This window comes from Hippoglossus stenolepis, chromosome 15 (assembly GCF_022539355.2).
Source record: "Hippoglossus stenolepis isolate QCI-W04-F060 chromosome 15, HSTE1.2, whole genome shotgun sequence".
Classification (NCBI taxonomy): domain Eukaryota; kingdom Metazoa; phylum Chordata; class Actinopteri; order Pleuronectiformes; family Pleuronectidae; genus Hippoglossus; species Hippoglossus stenolepis.
This window is the reverse complement of record NC_061497.1, coordinates 5,827,102-5,847,345: the sequence shown is the minus strand read 5'-3', so window position 1 is coordinate 5,847,345 and position 20,244 is coordinate 5,827,102. Positions and strand designations below refer to the sequence as shown.

At 40.7% G+C, this 20,244-nt stretch overlaps 1 protein-coding gene across 1 annotated transcript; it reads right to left on the bottom strand.

Moving 5' to 3' along the window:
• Positions 1-7,570: 7,570 nt before the first annotated feature.
• hspb1 (heat shock protein, alpha-crystallin-related, 1) lies at positions 7,571-11,418 on the bottom strand. Its single transcript, XM_035178000.2, has 3 exons — positions 10,898-11,418; positions 8,877-8,940; positions 7,571-8,322 (listed from the first exon to the last, which is right to left on the bottom strand). Exons 1-3 carry the CDS (start codon positions 11,313-11,315, stop codon positions 8,169-8,171), a joined length of 636 nt encoding a protein of 211 aa, XP_035033891.1. The 5' UTR covers positions 11,316-11,418; the 3' UTR covers positions 7,571-8,168.
• Positions 11,419-20,244: the final 8,826 nt, after the last annotated feature.

Genomic DNA, 20,244 nt, shown 5'->3' with positions numbered 1-20,244 from the left:
CGATTTATTTCTATGGCACATTGAAAACCACGAGTTGAACCGAAGAGCTTTACAATCATAGCAAAGGAAAAGCAACACAAGCAGGGATATAAAAGTATGAGAAGTGCAGAGGTAGAATCTAAATCTATGTAAGAGAAATACAGTAAAAAAAAAAATTGAATAAGGCAAGAAATAAAAAAATAACAAACAGAATCATCAAACAAAGTCACTGTGTTAAAATCCACATTAAAAAGGTGACACTAACCCAGTACTTAATTAGCTCCTGTGTCTCCACACATGATTTAATATCAGCTTGGCAGATATAGGGTATTGCATCATGCTAAAAGAATAAGGCTAAAAGCTGACATGGGTAAGGTCATGGAATAACATGCTAATAGACTAAGGCTAACGCTAACAGATACTAAGTTTTTACATCACGCTAACAGACTGAGTGTAAAGCTAACAGGTCCAAGGTCATCACATCATGCTAACAGACAGAGGTTAAAGCTAACAGGTCCAAGGTCATTAAATCTTGCTAACAGACTGAGGCTAAAGCTAAAAGTTACTTTTACAGCATGCTAAAAGACTAAGGCTTAAACTAACAGGCCTTATGTCATGGATTATCATGCCAACAGACTTAGGCTAAAGCTAAAGCTGACAGGTCGTAGGTCATTGGATATAATGTTAACAGACTGAGCTACATACTGAACACGTACTAGGTCATGACACTTGGGTTGTGGTTCTATTTTGTGTCCCAAAATATATTTTTAAATGACCACCCTATTATCTCTATAGAAAAAATATACAACAACAATAAAATTTAGACGATAGGTTGTGTCTGAAATTGCTGCCAGATTATGGACTAACATGACCAGATTAACCCTGGGCAAAAGAAATAGTAGTTGACGTCAAAAATATGCAGACGTGGTGGACTGAGACAGAACTTTATCATACATAAGCAAGATTGGAATCGGATTACCAAAGTATAGGGGGGACATAAATACCAAAAATGTGCACCTTAAATCTCAGTGGTCAAATCACAAAATTTGCATTGCATAAGTATTAACCAAAATCTTTAGTGCCATATTGATTGATGCAAGTGGGAGTGGCCTGTTACTTATTTTGTCATAACTTAAGAAAACTTTGAGCTTTTGAACAAGATGCACGACTGCGTGTAGAGCCGTTCAAAGGTGATTTCCCCCTCTGAATCATCAAATCTATTACATCCCTGAAGCCAATTTCATGACACTACATCCAAAACATTATTAAGATTCATCCATTCGGGATCATTCATCTTTGTACAACCTCTACTGATCATCAATCCAATAGTTTTAGATGTTTAAAATGTGACAATATTAAAGGAATTTACATCAAGCACAGATTTAGTCTGAATGCGGATCACCTCTGAGAATATTGTTTCCTCATTATCTCAATATACCCAAGGCCTTGATTACTTTTGATGTCAAAGTGAAACAAATAGTTATCATCGGAGTCAGAAAATGAATTCATGAATCAGTCTATTAAACTCACATTGATAAAACAATGTCAGGACAAGGACAGCATCACCAATATAAATCAAGGTTAGTTTTAAAGTTTGCTTTAATGATGATCATTAGTTTTGAAATAGTAAATGCCATTAAAAGAACTGTTAGCAATTCAGCTGCACAACATGAACTCTATTTCACGTTAAATGTACTTTAGCCATTTTGTTTACATCTCCATCAAATGCTTTTTACAGCTCTTCCTGTTTAATCGTCAGATTTAGGCAACTGCATGATGGTGGGACAAAAAAAAAAACTAGTTTTTTTCTATTCAGCATGTTGATGTGTCAGACCAGGCAAAACAAAGTTTAGCTCACAACTTGCAGGTAAAACTAGATGACAAGATATTTAGTTTATGTTTAATTTTTGTTCCGTACTCTCTAATGTCAGGTTCAAACTACCACAGCATGTATGTTTGAAAAGATATTGGTTGTGTTAGGGGAGTGTCGAGTCATAAATTCTTACTTTGACTCAGTCATGAGACATCCCTGACCAATCACAGTTTGCCGTCTTTCACAACCTGCCTGATGTCACCATGAAGCAGTCCTCAGGGACGGACTTCAGGGAACAACATAAAGAAACAATGGCATCCGAGATGCTGAGATACTGGCCGTCTGCGTGTACCACGGAAAATGTAGGGCCACTTGTCATCCACTATGGTACAGACTGTCCTACATCTGTATATCAAGCTGATATGGTGTCGTATGTACCTGTCAAATAAGATTGAACTGAGTGACTCACAGTGAGTAAAGATAGAACAAGCATTACAATCAGCACCGTTTAAAAGATGAAAAACTGATGATCATCAATAATTGATCGGAGCGATGATTGTTGTGTTTGTGCTGTAGAATAGTTATCAATCTCTTTGAGAGTTTCTGCCATATCATGGAGTGTAACTTGCTCTTATCTCAGGCTCTAAATGTTTCGCTTTTATTATGGTCAGACTTTGGTCTCTTCTTCTTTGTTGGGTTAAGGTGCGTTACCGCCATCCACTGTGTTTCAATATCCTACTTCTTATTCGTCCCCATTTAGTACTGTATCTCTTATTACCCTTGATATTTGATAGATTCTCCTTCCTCGTTCGGTCAAGTAGCGGCTCTCTTTTTTGGTCCCTGCTTATGCTATAGCAGCAGCCTATCAGCAGGTCTCGTCAATGGACACAGTGTATTCAGACAAATCAGTGGGGGAGTGGTTATTATTACAAGCAGAAACACTTTGCTGTTACAGAGGACACAGTTTATTATTTACTCGTTTAAATGTGATAAGAAATGTTAGCTCACTACCATGAGTACGGCTCACTGACTTTCAGATTCCACCACCATCAGTTATCACATCAGTATCAGTAATGCATTTTAAGGGGACGGCTATGTTTCATCCATTGCAGGAATAGCAACTCTATACAAAAGAAAGATTACCACTAAGCAGGCTCCTTACTGCGATGCGTTCAGTAAAGGATCCACGAGTCCATGATACATTTTGTAACATGGACAATATGGGAGCCAGAAAATATGGGAGCCGTACTCTCGTCTTTGTCTATAACCCACCAAACAAATTTAACAGCTGAAATAGAGACAAAATACCACACCCCTTGCCCCTCTTACCCAGCACTTATAATATAGCAAATATCTGCAGCCAAACTAAAAACACAAAGACAGGCTAAATGTTAACTTTGGCTCCTACAGCAGGGTTATGTGCCATATGCTGCACCAACACTAAAACGGCTTTCTCTGTCTTACTTCTACTGAAGAAGTTATATTTTCTTTGCATTGTGTGACACAAACACTACGGTACTGATTTTCGTGAAATTTGGAGGAAGGGTGGGGTATGGGCAATGGAAGAACCAATTAACTTTGGGAGCAGGTTTCATTAAGGAGGGCAGAACCAGGATTTTGTTTTTTAACTTAACATTGTAAGATTCATAATTTTTGTGAATTTCTCAAGAAATAAGATCTTGATTTAAAACATTATGCACACAGATATCTGATTGATCTGATAGCTACCAATGTGTCGTGGCTTGATTAAATTAAAGGGACAATTGGGCATTAGTGGAGGTATGTTAATTCTAATTTGATTTACAGTGCATTACTTTAGGGCCAATAAATGATATGGTAAACAGAGGCAGCAATTGGAGTGATAACTTTTTACAGTTGGTATAATGCAGCTCTAATATGCATCATTTGTTAAATATTCCTACTATAATCTTTCTTCTTCTTTGTTTCACGGTCCTCTGCTTTTGTGCGATGACAGTCAATTTTTCATAGCAGACATTCTGCTGTGAAAAATGTCTATGAAATAAAGAACAAAAACACTATGTAGCACTGATTGTAGATTTACTGCCAACAGTAATATTTATGCTGTGGACAGAATAATATATTTACAGACTCCACACTGAGTGTAGAGAAGCAGAAGCATTCTAAGATTATTTGTTTTTTCCGCTAAAGTGAGATACATATTTATGTTTCTCTCTTGACTTGGAACATCAAGTTTTTTCTAGATTTTCCTCTTGAACACTCAGGGAGTGAAGTGTAGGAGTCCAATCAGCTGCCTGGCCACTAATGGCAGCTCACGTGAGGCAGTTCTCTGGTTAACGGCCTGGATAGCTCCTGGATTGATGGGGACTGGCATGAATAATTTAGGCCTGCATTATACTGGGAGGAAATGGTGACTCATGGATGAGGAAAAGCTGAAATGCTAAGTGGTTTAGAGACTGCTGCTGCCTCGTCTGAGGCCAATGTCTGCCAGGCTTGCATGAATGGCAGAGCTTCCACTCACTTTGTAGCAGATACGAGAAATAAATACATGGCACACACACACAGACTGTGAATTTATAAACAGTGTTTATGATGTTCTGTTTTGGCAAATGTTAAGTGCTCTCTCACAAATTCATGCTCTTACATTATATATTTTTATTTGTGTGTATCATCTAGTGCAATGTTGTTAGAAATGGCTCAGATCTAGCTAATGATAGCGGATGAGCAGCTCATTAATCACTACAGGTCTGGAACCATAAAGAAGAAATAAGCACCAGTCCATGTCCGCTATCCACCCTGTGTAACTATACAACCCGCTGGAGGCTCGGTGCATAGCAGAGCGCTCTATAAATAGATCTCCCCTGCAGCTTCGGAGTCAAGAGTAGAGTTAGTATGTGCATTAGTGGGCTGGCACGCAACATGAATGGCTAGAAGTTGACGGGGAGGAAGAAAGGGGAGTGATGAAAACAACCAGCCACTCAGTACGTCACCAGTCGTGCTGCCACATCTTTCATTTCTTCCTGCAGTGACTGGGGATGAACTGGAGGCAGATTAACACACTCGCATGCAGAATTGGCTTCATACATGCAGCTGAACAGTGTATTGATCGTGACAGAGCTCGTACAGATTGTTGATGGTATTTTCAAATACCGCTCCAGGCCTAGTTCCTCTGTTTACATACAGTATATGTATATTTTTCAACCTATATGTTCCTGTAGACGTCCATGCTGTTTTAAAACGTGCAGGATGTTATGAAAACTCACCAGTCAGGACACATTTTTAATCCAGTCTCGACTGTTTCGCCCCTTGATAAACACAAACGTTGGGAAATGTTCAGAACGCATTACTTTTAAATTTGCTCTGCTCACTTGGGGCACACTGATCCAAATCAGTTTCTCAGCTGCAACAGGAATAAATCCACGTTAATATTTAATGAGGGGAGATGCAGGAGACAAATCAGTGCTCTCTGCACTTTGATTTATCCAACTCGTCTTAAATTGTCATGGCAGTGATAGAAACCAGAGTATCTGTTGGGTCAGTCATGTCTCACTGGGAAACTATGAAACTTCCCATGCTGAACATTCATAACTGTACCAGTCCCACTATTGTCCTAAAGCAATAAATATATATAAAAAAATTACTCACTTAGAATACACTAAGACACTGTGTACATATAAGTATATAAGTGTATATTGTAGTTTTACCATGATGTGAAGTTATTCAAGATGTGCCATAAACCTCAAATGCATTGAATGTCGGCCATTTCAGAGGCAATCTTCAGACCCAAGTTTACAACTTTTCAAAATAAAAGCTCTGATGTAATTTTCTCGGTACAAAGCATTACAGCAACAAACAAGGATTTTGCTTTTACTTTGTAGACAACTTGCTGAAGAGGAAATAATTCTATAAATGTTGCTATGACGGAGATCAACACCCATAAGTCTAAATTTGACTGATATGATGAAATGGAAATAATCAAAGTACGAACTATGATCTGGCCGTGGTTTGACCCAGTTGCAGACCACTGCTGTGGTTTATGTTCAGCTCGGTCCACAGACTGAAGGCCACACTGCCCCGCCCCTAATGACCGCTAAGAAGTTTTTAATACTGAAGGTATTGCTTGTTCAAATCACACAGCACTCACTCGGCACTACACTTTCATTAACAAGGAAATGATGATAAATTTCAAGTATCATCTGGTGAAACATTTAGTAGAACTATCAATTTGTCGATCCACAGATGCAAGATACATTTTATTTGTTTAATCTTTGCCATATTTAGCTTCCTAGATTAAAGTGCTAGCATGCAAACAATACTCCTGAGCATATGTTAACATTGTTCAGTGAAACTTAGACCTGATGACCAAAGTTAAAACAATTCATCCTGATATTTTTCAATCATAACCACACATGTTATAGCAACACTAGCGGAAAAGACAGTGTATCAACAATGTAATGTAGCCAAATTCTCTGCTTTAGCTTTTAGTCTATCCAATGGGATTTCTGTGAGCAAAAATGCAGCAGAGGCAAAGTCAATAGGCTTCATCCCCTGGGGACTCCGAAAACCTGCGCAAAATTTGATGCTAATCCACCCAAAGGTTGTTGAGAGATCTCAGTCTGGACCAAAGAGGTGGACAGACTGACTGAAGCAACCATAGATTAATTACTAATTAGCAACTATTATGTTTTACTATACACTCACATCTTTTAGCTTCAGCCGACTGTAGTTTTCTCCCTCCCCACTAACATCTATTCCTGGTGCAGTTGTTTTAAATGACCTTGTTCAGTCAAGAGTAAAAAGCATCTCCATCAATTATGAATCTCTGTGCAAGAGTACTTCAGCAGCTCATTCTCTATGATTGAATTATGCAATCCTGCCCGTTACGACACATTTCAGCGCTGATGAACAGCAGAGATGAGTTATTTCTCTGTACATGACACCTCTCTCATTTATCAACTACCTCATCAGGTTTTTCTCCACTTCATAAAGCATTTTACACACCCGCCCTGCAGATCAGGAGTCAGTGTCAGGTTGAACTTGTACAACACTGAGTCCTGTTCGCTGAAGGTCAATGAATTAATAAGAATAGTCTTTAAAGTTAGTTATGCAATAATATAGATATATCAATTCCTATTCAAAGTTAATTTACTAACTGGTGTTATAGGGCTGCTGTAGGACACAATGTTATAATGCTTTGTTTCAGTTTCAATAAAAGCTGGTCCATTCACTATGTAGAGATCAGTCAGAGGCAACATTGTTAAATGTAAGAATTACAGCAGTGAAGCATATCATGTTGAGCATGGGCTGTTTCACTTGCCCCCTTTTGCATGAATGGCCCTCAGATATATAACTTAGTAAAAGATACTGTATCATTTGGAAGCTTAGTATTTCATGATTTAGTCATGATCTTCAAGTTTCCAGACTTGTAACAAATTCGTCCGATTCAGGATGTGAAGACTGCTGCTATTTACCTCAACCTGTGGAGGAACTTGTCACAACTGTACATTATATCAAACATTTACACTGCTTATTTTTACTTTGCAGTACTCCGGTTTGCACAACACGCTACAGTTTTTAATTCTCCCCCCGTGCCTTTTTGACTGCATACTTATAAATTGCGTACGCATGTCAGTTTTCCACTTATGTTGTGTACTTATGTCTAATTTTGTTTTCACTGGGGCCCAGAGAGAAACAGCATTTCAATCCCATCAGTGTGCTGTACATATGGCAGAACTGACATCGAAGTTGACTCTGACTTGACGTCAGGTCACCGACACACAAGAAAAACAAGAGACTCAATACGTTTCTATTCTTTATTTGTGTGACTGGGTAATCTTTCTGAAGGCAACTGTAAATGGCAACGGTCTCTGTCCAGTCCAGGGCGACAACAGTGTGTTCACATACAGGCAAAAGAATAATTTGGTATAAATACTATCCTAGGACCTTGGTTCCTTAATTTACAAGATTCCTGCTTTTACTGTCCACTTCACTGTTGTCTTTAATTTGTCTGTAGAGGCAGCATGAAGTGGATTTGCTCAACAGGACCGAGAAAGGTGTGTGTGTGTGTGTGTGTGTGTGTGTGTGTGTGTGTGTGTGTGTGTGTGTGTGTGTGTGTGTGTGTGTGTGTGTGTGTGTGTGTGTGTGGGAGAGAGCGGGGCTGAGCTGAGATTTCCTACATTCAGCTGAAGAGTAATTACAGCAGAAAGAGAAGGCATATGGCACTGGTGCAGATGTGTTTACACAGTGCACTCAGCTGGGGTTGGCTCATTATCACAGTCAGAAAGGAGGGAGGCGACAGAAGAGCAAAATCCCTCGCTCTTCCGTCTCTGCTATGTGAACACGCTATATGCTACTTCTTCACCTTGTATGCATGTATATACGTATGCTGCTCTTCCTCCTACTTCTTCACCACGCCACCTTTGTCCATGGTGACGGGTATCCTAACCTCTGAGGACTCGATGGCAGGTCTGGTAAGAGGAGCCTCAATGGTGAGCACCCCCTCAGGGGACAGGGAGGAGGTCACCTTCTCAATGTCAGATGTGGAGGGCAGGCTGGAAGGGAGCAATACAATACAGTTAAGCTTTACAGTAAGTCAAAGAATCACTCCAGTAAATGTAAAAATGGCTCCAGTCCTGATGAAAACGCATCATGGCCTCTTCTTATTCATAAATGGACTGAAATATCTATAAAATCTGATCTAAGACCAGCTCAGTTTGTCTCCTCAGTGTGTGCTGTGGCCCCTGGATGGCAGCAGAGCCCTGTGAAGCTAAAAAACTCAGAGGAATGAATGCTGGGAGGTGGCGGCTGCTGCTGATAGCTGAATTTCATGCTCTGAAAAGCAGCAGCCCTCTACAGGCCGGACAGACCTAAAACTAAAAGAGATTCAGGGCAGCAAAGCCATGACAAGAGAATCACAGGAATCTGAACCCAGCCTGAGAAAAAGCCACAGCGGGCAGAGTTTTAATGAGAAAAGTGGTTTGAAGTGAGCTGTTGACATACTGCCTGCAGCTTATTTGTAGAATCCACAAAACTAATTGGTGTTAAACTAAATTCTTCAGGCTTGTCTGTTGATAATGAATAGAGTTTAACATGCTGAGTCACTTACGTGTATTTCCTGGTGAAGGTCCTGGACACAAAACCGTGCTCATCCTTCCTCTCCTCATGCTTCCCTGAGGACACAGGAAACATTCTTTTACCAAAATGTAGCACTAATCTGAAAGTCATGCTCACTTCTAGGGGTTATGAATTAAAATAATTATTACAATATTATGATGCACCAAATCTGCAAAGGAGGACACCAAATGGGGGGTATGGGGGAAGGAGGCTGCTTGAAGAATGAAACACCAGCAGAAGGACTGATCAGAAAACCTTCTCAGGCAGAATGTGTGTGGTATTTTTTTAATCCAGAATTTTACACTGAAACGAGTTGGGTGTGTGAACTATTGCACCTTATTACTATCATTATAGTCAGGACTCTTTTTGAGGATTTATTTTCAATTGGTCTTTTCAATTTTGTTTTGCCATAGCTGTGAAAGCACAGGGGTAACTCAAATCATTATTACTCAAACAAATTGTTTCATACAAACCCAATGCATTAGCATAAAGACCAGCAAAGATAACAATCTACCAGAACCTCTGAAACAAAACCCCCCAAAAAATCCTTTCAACAGTAGGGAAAAACTAAAACCTGCAAGTGTGGACTCCCTCTCTCATAAGTGCAATAGACAGATGAATTGATGGATACCAACCTTTTGTCTTTGCACCTAATATAAAGCTAAAGAGCCGGGAGCTGCTATCTTAGCGGAGCACAGTGACTTTCTTGACATATTTTGGCCCAATTTGGTTCCCAGGTGTTGTTTGTGCAAAAGAGTATTCTGGTAGCCACCATAAACCACAAATTATAAATATGAATCTCAAGCCAGGAGCTGTTGTAGCAGATCATAAAGACTGGGGACAGGGTGGGGGAGCAGCTATGTGGAGGCCTTTGTGGTGGTATTTTTATCTTACACAGCCGTGCGGCCATACCAGCCACAGAAGATCCTCACCAGTCTTAATCGCGTCCCGTCAGGCTCTCGCAGGCACTCAGATGCCTAAAACCCGGCCCTTCATCCTGGCTCTGCAGAAATGTGTTTGTTATGACAACGGCCTGATGAAGGTTGCTTTCCTCTGGGGGCTGTCGTCTTTCCTACAGGACGACGCTGCCAGCATGAGCGAGTGTGTGGCTGGGCCGAGCAGCCGCTTTTTCCTAACATCAGGGGTCATTAGTTTGAGTGTGTATGAAAACGCCAGGAAGGAGGTAGGGTAAAAACGAAATTTGATACGTATACAAAGCTCTCATTAATTCTCTGACATCTTTGAACATCGCATTTGTTCGCTGGTGATATCAGGAACATGAGGTGGCAAATTCCACTTGGACAGAGCCCCGTGCTTTATTTATCTATGTTGTTCCTGCCTGTCCAGTCTCTCACCAGAGATATGTGCCATAGTCTGGCCCAGAACCCTGTTCCAGATCCAGCAGTCCTTTTAAAGTAGCAGACACACTGGGTGAGTCACAGTGGAGAGAAAGGAACTTTTATCTGATCCATTCCATACCGTCAGGTTTACTCATTTTTACTTTAGCCCTTCATTTAGGTGATGAAAACATTTCATATGGAGAAGTGAAACTGGCTTTTGCACCATGTTTATCAGTGAGCTGCTGTGAAAGACGACTCCCACACATTGAATTGTGGGTTGCTATCCGTCGAGCAGGCATTCATCCAAAGCCCCCGCCCTCTAGTACACTGGATCTCAGAACAATGTCTCATGATATTATGTAACTCTGCAGCAATGCATCTGCCTTGTACTTTGAGTTGCACAAAGTTTTCCTGCCTTTTTATGTTGCCTTTGTTCCTCACTGTAGCAGCTCCTCTAAACCTTAGTGCACAGTAAACACAAAGTAATTCTGTCATGTTTCTATCAATGCATCTGTCCTACACACGGTGTTTTGATACTGTGGCTAGATGCTGAGTGGAAATTACGTTCAAAATGTTATTCTAATATAAAAGTTTAGGAAAATGTTGTTTCCCAGCATACAGTGGGCAACAGTACAGCGCAGGGAAGGGATCAGTGAGAGAAATGAAGGCTCACCAGTGATTTCCACCACACCATCCTTGGTTTTCACTAGCAGCTCCTCAGGCGAGAAGTGGTTGACGTCCAGGGACACCTTCCAGCTGTCTTGGGTCTGCTTGATCTCCGACAAGCCGGTGCTCATCTGGCGGGACAGGGCGCGAGCCTGCTGCGCCTGCTGGGCCTGCTGGGCCATCATGGCGCCGGGATACATCATGGGAGTGTGGGGCATCATAGGAGTGTGGGGTGTCATGGTGCCCATTTCCGGGGTCAGGATGGAGGACCGCATGTACCCAGGCCAATGGGTGGTAGGGAATGTGGCTTCTAGGGTTGGCATGCCGAAGGACTGGTCGAACATTCGACTGCTCTGTTGCCAGTCACAGAATGGGTCCCAGCTCGGGCTTTGGAGCAGGGTGAAAGGAATACGTCTCTCAGCCATGGCTGCTGTGGAGCGTTGTTGTAATGGAGCGCTGCTGGCTGCACAAGAAGAAACCTTTGGCCTGTCTGAAAATGTGTTTCCAATGTTCCGTCTGCCTCTCAGCTGAGACCTTTTATACACACAGACGCCACCCCTGTCAACAGGGTCCTCCCTTGTGAGTCAAGCCCTCCCAACTCACACCCCTCCACACCATTACGGAAAGTACTAGAAAATCTATTTGTGGCAGACACAGCACACCAATGGAATCCGCACCAGGAAGGCCCTCCACTGATTCAGCTGTCCAGTGCACTGTTAACCCTGCCGCCCTCGTGCTCTGTGTAATCCCCCTCTCCCCTCTCTGGACATCCCAAAAAAAAAACAGAAGATTCTGGGAGGCTGATGGAAAGTCAGCTCTGTCTGCTGAGTACAGAACATACAGTCTCAGGCTTAGATAAGACTAACATGCTATTTCTAACATGGCTCTGTATAGGCTATGATGTGATATGTTCCATGCTATTATCAGCCTCATATTAATTCCACAGCTGAATGACAGTTTGGGACATGGATGCGAAAGAACATTGGACACATGCACCATACATGAGAACAAAAAGACCTAAAACAAGGACAACTTAAGGCTTTGATAACCTTTTCACCGAAATATTAGATTAATCATTGGCTCACTTGTGAAATTGTGACAGTCGAGTGAAGACTTGACACTTCTTTGTCTACATGTAATCTACCTACTAATTCAACACGTGTCTGTCCAATGCATATCTCATATCTTCATTTTATCAGCTTCACTTTGCATGTGTATTGTAAATTGCCAGTGCCGATTTTGGTACAATTTGGAAACGCAGTGCCATCATTATTAGTAAAGTTTAAATAAACAGGTGACCAGCACTCTGTAGCAGTCAGTGGGGGTGGGGCACTGTGCCTTCAGTCTGTGGACAGAGTTTAACATGTCTTATTCTACTTCCTCTCATAAACTACAGCAGCGGTCGGCAACTGAGTCTAACAGCCACCATATTATATTGATAATTTTATATATTTTTTATTTCATCATATTGATTGAGACGCACAGCTGCTGATCTGTCATAGCAACATTCACAAAATCACTTCCTCTTTAGCAAGTTGTCTTCAAAGTAAAAGCAAAACGTTTGTTTTGTTGCTGTAATGGTTTACACTAAAATGGATTACAGAGCTTTCATTTTGAAAAGTTTTGAATTTGCATGTGAAGATTTTGTCGGTCGCTTTACAGACTCTGAAAAAAGCTGACATGCAATGTATAAAAATATACCTACTATTTGTCAAATCATTCAAACTTATAAATAAACCAGAGATGTGAACAGTAATAAAGAAAATTCTGTTTCATTTTATGAAAAATAGGCAATAAAATCTTCAGTGCAGATAAACCAGATGGGATGAAGTAAGTTCTGTACACAAACAATAAAAAGCGACAGTATATTGTAGAAGCGTTTGAGGAGGACTCACTAATGACGAGGAATAATAGCTCTGGAGCTTTAACACAAGCAAACAGCTTATTCCAAACAGGCGGGTTTTAGAACGGACATTGTACTAGTCATTAAATAAATATTAATGATGTTTTAATGAAAAGCCCCACAATTTGTTTCTATTAATGTGGAAACAGGAAAAGTTCAATGGAAACTGAAGACATGTGGCTATACTTCACATCTTTATCATGCCTTTATCATGCTATCCCAAATAAAAAATGAACCACTTGAATAAGCTGCACATTAATTTGACTTGCTAACTACACTGGAAAAAAGGACATCCAACTATAAATTGAAGTGTGTGTCTTATTTTTTCCACAACAGCTCATCTGATCGACTTCAGTAATGGCAGGTGTGCTGCTGAGGACACGAGGAAGTGCAGGGTTAAGTGTGAAGTTCTGGGGAAGAGCATCATGCATGAGTGAGATCCCGGGGTTTAGGATAACCTATGTCAGGAATCGCAGGGCCTGGGAGCAGAGCTGGAGGAACTGACCTCAGCCAATCCCAAGAAGAGCTGAAGGAGCAGGAGGTGGAGACCCTCACACTTTTAAAGAACTGCTGCCAGAGCCTGAAGTATTAACATCTGTCCTGAGAGATCTGACCACAAGTGGTGAGAGCTTAACCCCCCGATATTAAAATGTGTCCTGAACGCGTCTTCTGTGACCAAGTGTGATCGGATCTCACTTTATATGTAAATAATCAGGACTGTTATTTGTGATTGTGAAGACCAAATTGTCAGAGTTTACAGATGTGACCAATGACAAAGTTTATGCTAGAGTGTCGGCATGAGTGAGAGAGATAGAGAAAGAATGAGCGGAGTCAGGAGGGGCTGGATGAATGAGTGCAGCTACAAAGAAAGAACAAAGTCATCATCAGAATGCATTCAAGTTCACAGAGCAAATTCTAAATCAGTGAGCACAGCGGTGAATAGAACTCAGTTGTTCTTACTTGAATATAATGAGTTTATTACAACATGGATCTGTACACAGATTCTTGGTCTAATGTAAATGCCATTGGTCAAACCAAAAAGCTTGAACTTCAATAGAAGCATTTCAGTATTTTATAGGGGGAGGGAAGGGATTGCAGTCTTTAACTATTAGCTATGACAAGTTGAATACTAATGAGTATAATGGGCAACTTATGACTAATAGTGACCATTATACTCATGAGTGCACACTCCATGCTCAGCTTATCACAGCACCAGCAACAGGAAGGCAACTCCTGTCACAAAACCTATAATTAAACTTTAGAGTATAAAGCATTCCTGCCAGTAGGCCGCTCAGGTCAGGTCATAATATAACTCATGCACAATATTAAAAAGGTAGAAAAAGGTGTAGAACAAATTCGCTGACAGGACCGATGTTCATACCAAATCTGAACAGGGTCAAAGACTCTAGCATCTGTGACACAGCTACATGCTGCGTGGCCTCACGGTGGCCAGTGGTCAACACTGCAGCCTCACACACAGAACTCAAGTAACCAGCTGGGCACAGGTCAGAGACTTCCTGTTCCTTCCCGTGTCAAAAGGAAGTTACCTCCCAAACTCCAACGACATGAATTGTAATGGCATAAAAAAAAAGTTTAAAAAAAAAACATTGCCAAATATAGTTTCTACCTGTGTAGCTTTACTTAAGTGCTAGTATGTTAGATGCTTTAAAAACATCACAATGACTATCAGTGATAAAGTAAAACAATCTTCAACAATCCTGCTTATACTAGGTTTGACATGTAATAGAACCTTAAAACCACACTGTGGCGTTACACTTGGATCTATGACAATCCAAAATCACTCATTTACTTTATATTGTACTACATTTAGTCACTTTATTTCATTGATTGTCAAATTTATGCATTATAAAAATAAAAAAAACACTTTATGAAGCATGGCGTTAGTTCATGTAGGACACGGAGTCATGTGCTCAGCTGTCATAAGCTGTCAGCTACTGATAGGTTTATGGGCGCTCCCCAGTCACCCACTAATCACAGCCCATTCAAAGCGGTCCCTTTTAAACACGACCTCATCCTCACTGATCCCTGCTCAGCTCACGCCCTGCTGCCGGTAACTTGCCTCCACCACCCCAGCCTCCACCTTTTAGCACTGAGTGCATACATGGTCGTGGTAAATGATATTCATCTTGAACAAATGCATCTTGCCTGCTACACGCCCACCGGGAGGGTTCTGCACATGTTCCCCGTTTTATCTTAGCATGCTGCTTGGCTAATCCAGAGAACATCCAAAGAATGGAGCCATCCACGCCAAGCATAACTGTATCCCCATTGTGCAATAAATGGGTAAATCATGACAAAGTGTTCCCGACTGAACTAACAATAGTTCCAAAATAGTTGCAAAAATGATTAATGTTGACACCAGGGATAAATCACAAAAGCACCAATCAGTAGCAACACAAACTCATGATGATTCATTGGACTAATCCCATATAGACTAAACTGTAAAGCACCTTGAGTACATGTTAATGTGAAATCTTCAATTGGAACGGTCAATGCACATTAGTACAGTACATTTCATTTCACATTGCGTAGTTCATATTTTAAAAAGTTAGGATGAAAATGACTTTTAATACATTCTAATTAGTTTTAACAAAACCAATTCAAAAGTCCTTCATGGATGTTTGTGTACCAAGTTACATCGAAAATGAAGTCCCTTTATATTGTGCAACTGTGCAGCAAGATAATTGATGGACTATAAGAGCACTCAGTCTTTGCATCATGGAGAAAGGCAGGAGAGTGTTGGATTTCCGGACACTAACAAAAGCAGCTGGGTGCGAGAAATAATTCATAAACAAACAGACTCACAGACACAGTCCTCCAGTTGGCAGGAAGTAGAAACTCAGAAATATTCCAAGAAAGTCAAAGGACCAGAGCAGAAGCACGATGTGAGACTGAGGAGACGAACAGATTGGGAGCCTGTCCTCATGGTGACTTAGAGACTGAGCACAGAGGGTAAACCTGGAGAATGAGACACAGGTGAGACGCATCAGGACGAGGCAGACAATCCCCAGAGAGGGAAACCAGACTGAGACAGGAAGTAAAACAGAGAAACACAAGGGAAAATCAGAGAACACAACTACTGGACGACACTACCCTGAGTGATACATGTACAGTGTTGTTGCATTTACGGATATTGTAAACTTATTTATTTATCATATATATTTGTTCAATTATTTTTTCTGTTTGGTTTACATGTATATTTCAGTATTACTAAAAGAAAAAACTGCTCACGCATATAGATTAAAAGTCTTTTCTTTTGTAACATGTTTATTTGTGCGTTTTCACCTCCATCTGTAATTACTTTACACTGTGTGCCGTCATGCGGGGAAGGGTGGGTTGAGGAGGTGGGAGGGAATGGAGATTATAAAGGGAGTGGTTGATTGTATCATATGATGCTGTATTTTTATTGTCACACTCCCAATAAAACAAGATTTAATGAAAAACAGAGAGCTCATGCCTTGGCTAAGGCCCAACAGTCCCCTTATGAAACCTCATTTAAGTTCACTAGAATTATAACTTTATATATTTTCAAGATAAAGTTCAAGAGAAGAGTTTTTTTGGCTTTCAAAATGTGGCTATGGAATGAATATGAAAAAATGGTAAATGGTTTGTATTTATATAGTTCTTTTCTAGTCTTGATGACCACTCAAAGCTCTTTACAGTACAGTTTGCCATTCACCCATTTAAACAGTGCATCTATTGGTAGCACTTTTTTTCTATCAGGGGCAATTCGGGGTTCAGCATCTTGCCCAAGGACACTTCAGCAAGCAGATGGGGAAGACTGGGATTGAACTGCCGACCTTCTGGTTGGAGGACGACCGCTCTACCCCCTCAGCCACAGCCGCCCGTGACCTGGCCGTTGAAATAGAGGATATTCTGTTTGTTTTTTTTACATTGGAACGTTTACTTCAATTGTATTGGATTTGGCTGCAAAGCTGTTTATCCTTCAAACTCCAAAAATGTTTTGTGGACTCAAACACTTCACCCACCACTCCATTTATATATTTGAATAGCACTTATCTAAACAAGGTTACAAAGTGCTCACACAAAAGTCCATGGCAAAATGAAGAATCTATTGTAATAAAAGATATTCTGTTCAGTCCAATTTAAGAGCCAAATCATAACATGCTTGAGACCACAGGTTTGTAGAGAAAACCCAACAGTTCCCATATATATATATATATATATATATATATATATATATATATATATATATATATATATATATATATAATATATATGTGTGTCTGGGAATTTTTCTTGTAGGGGACATTTTGCAGAATAAAAGACTTTACACTGCGACACACCTTTTAGACAGACAAAATAAAAAGCATGAATTTATATGATGTAGTTTAAGTGTGACACAACTCTCACGAGCCGGTGAAGAGCCCCGGTCACAGTATCTTTTTCATTGCAGTTTTTGGGCAAATTTAGTCTGGACTTGTCTTTAATAGGCTGCAGGACTTTGACCATGTTTAATAAGATTTTGTTGCTAGTCTCTAATGCAGCTATTTTTCTATTTAGTGAGGACTCTAGTTGGTCAAACCTACTGTTTATTAAATCACACAGACCATCTAACCACCCTGCACCACCCCAAACCACTAATATATAAACAGAGCACATACAACTCTCAGACACTTGGGTATAGTCGGGAAATCATCAACTTTTTTTTGGGGGGGGGTGACTGAGGAGCGCTTCAACCTCTCGCAAAAGATGTGATGCCACATTATAGGGGGCGGGGGAAACACCTGCACACCACGTGGTCGGGCATCTATTACTACCCACATACATCTGCTGAGGCCCAACAGTGCCCTTAGGAAACCACATGTAAATTCCCAAGATCTGGTCTTTTTTCCCTCCTGATCTGCACACTCAGAAATATCAGTCCCCTAAACATCTCTGATTTCTTTCCATCAAGATCCATTAATGATTCTCTGAGAAATCAAGGAAAATGTTCAAAAACACAAACATCTCACAATGTTAAAGAAAGTGGATCCACCAGCTGAGCCACAGTCTACACTGACAGATACCACATCATTCCACCAAGTTTCGTGGTCATCTGTCCAGTAGTTTTTGCATAAACCTGCTAATTAACAGAAAGATGAAAACATAACCTACTTGGTGGAGGTAATAATAAGGAATCAGGAAAACCATATAGTGTCGGAGTCAGTCAGCGTCCACACTGATGACTTTGAAGGAAATTAACAGTTTGAAAAACAATGAAAACGAATCAATGAGACTTTATTCTAAATGGATGAACTCAACTTTTATTTTCAAGGAAAATGATGAAAACCCCATTATCTCACTGTAACATTTCAATCAGGTGAGGACGTGAACAAACAAACACTTTATTATGACTTACTGTAATGTACAGGCAGGCCGTAGAGTCAGAAGAGGAGACGTCGAGGGGCTGAACAAACAAAGTGCTAATAAAGAAACACAGAAACTAAATCCACATGGGAGGCAGCAGGATCACTGAACACAGGTGAAACACATCAGGTGCAGTCACAAGGGCAGAAACACAAGAGGAAGTGAAGAGACCAATAATGAGACACAGGAGAGTCATGAAGTAAAGGTCAAAATAAAACAGGAAGTGAGACAACATCAGGGATCCCAAGAAAGTGACTGAACTAAGACAGAGAAACACAAGGAAGGGGACAAAATAACTGAACACAGTGCAAATACAAAAACAGAGAGTAATACACACGTCCACACCTTTCAAAGTCTTTCAAAACATCCAATAACAACAGCATGGATACAAAGGTCTCCCAAGAGAACAAAATCCTGGATCATTACCTAAATTTAGTGGCTTCTTCCCTCACACACCAGGTTTCATGATCATCTGTCCAGGAGTTTTTCTGTAATCCTGCTAATTAACAAACAAACCCAGATGAAAACATAAAACCTCACTTTTAACATCAGATTCCCTGAGAGATCGTCACAGCTCCCAGAGAAGGAGCTGATGTCACCAGGCAAACAATCACACTGTGATGATTATGTTAAAGGGGACATAGCATGCCCATTTTACCACAAGTTGATATGGTTCCTTGGGGTCTTAATGAAATGTCTGTAACATACTTTGGTCAAAATACCACAAGGATCATATAAAACAGCACCCTTTTTACCCTGTATAAAACAGCCCTCCACAGAGTGACCTGTTTTGAGTGCCTGTTCCTTTAAATGCTAATGAGCCAGCTCCCCCTCCCCCTCTCCCCCATGATTTTAAACGATATAAATTACATATTTTATATGATATAAATTATCAAATATGCATCCCATACTTTGTATTCCCCTTCTGTTGTCCTGGAGTTTTAATTTTCCCAATCACATAATTAAATGTCCCCCTCTGCCCATCCACTACAAGCACACAAGCAGACAGACAGAGAGAGAAAGAGTGGGGGGGCTATGAAGACCATCATTTACCCCGAACCCCGACATTCAACGGGTACAGCAACAAGCGGAGAAAGCAGAATCGCGGGCTGACCTTATATATACAGTCTATGGGGCTGACCAGCGGAGAAATGCTCATCCCGTGTGAACAGCCAGGCGGCTGCGTGCTGGAGAACGGCGCTGCGCTGCCTCATGGCGGCGCTTCGCGTCAGTGTACCCAGCGTAACTACTGTAACCCGGCGGAACTACTGTAACCCGGCGTAACTACTGTAACCCAGCATACAGTAGAGCTGAACACTGCGGAAGTCTTCCACACAGCTGGCGGTAAGACCATGTAGGGAGACTTCCAGTTCCTTGTTACGACACAATACCCAGGAAGCGCAATCGAGTCGCTCAAGCATGACGTTTCTGACTTAGAGGAACTATAACAAAACGCGCGAGTGTTTTTTCCCCAGAGTTTTTGGGTTGGTAGACATGCCAGATACCCACATTAACCTGTAGAAGCACTAACAAAGTGGAATTTGCATGCTATGTCCCCTTTAAATTGATTTTAAGTTAGATATTCCTCATCATTTCAATTGGAATAAATTGCTGTGTGTGTAATTCTGCTTGTATCGTATTGAACCATGAATTATTCTATGCATTATAATTTAAACAAATTGTTTTTTTAATTAAAAAATTACACATTGTAAATGCAATTATTCAGCTATATTCATATCAGTAATAAGTTATGTGTGTGTGTGTGTGTGTGTGTGTGTGTGTGTGTGTGTGTGTGTTCTTCACAAAGCTCTTGTGCGTGCAGGTGTTACAGATGTGTGCATGTCTCTCCACACTGAGAGGGGAGGAAACTTGACCGGACAGTGGAAAAAAGGATCGATAAGGAGACTCCTGTAATCAAATTGAGGAATTAATGGAAGATTCATAAATCAGGGAAGATTTAGTTTAGTTTTGACTGAAATAAATTAATCTCATTCAGAGTTACAGGATATCACAACAGACGTATGTAGAATTCAAACAAGAAATCAAACTGGAGTATTTGT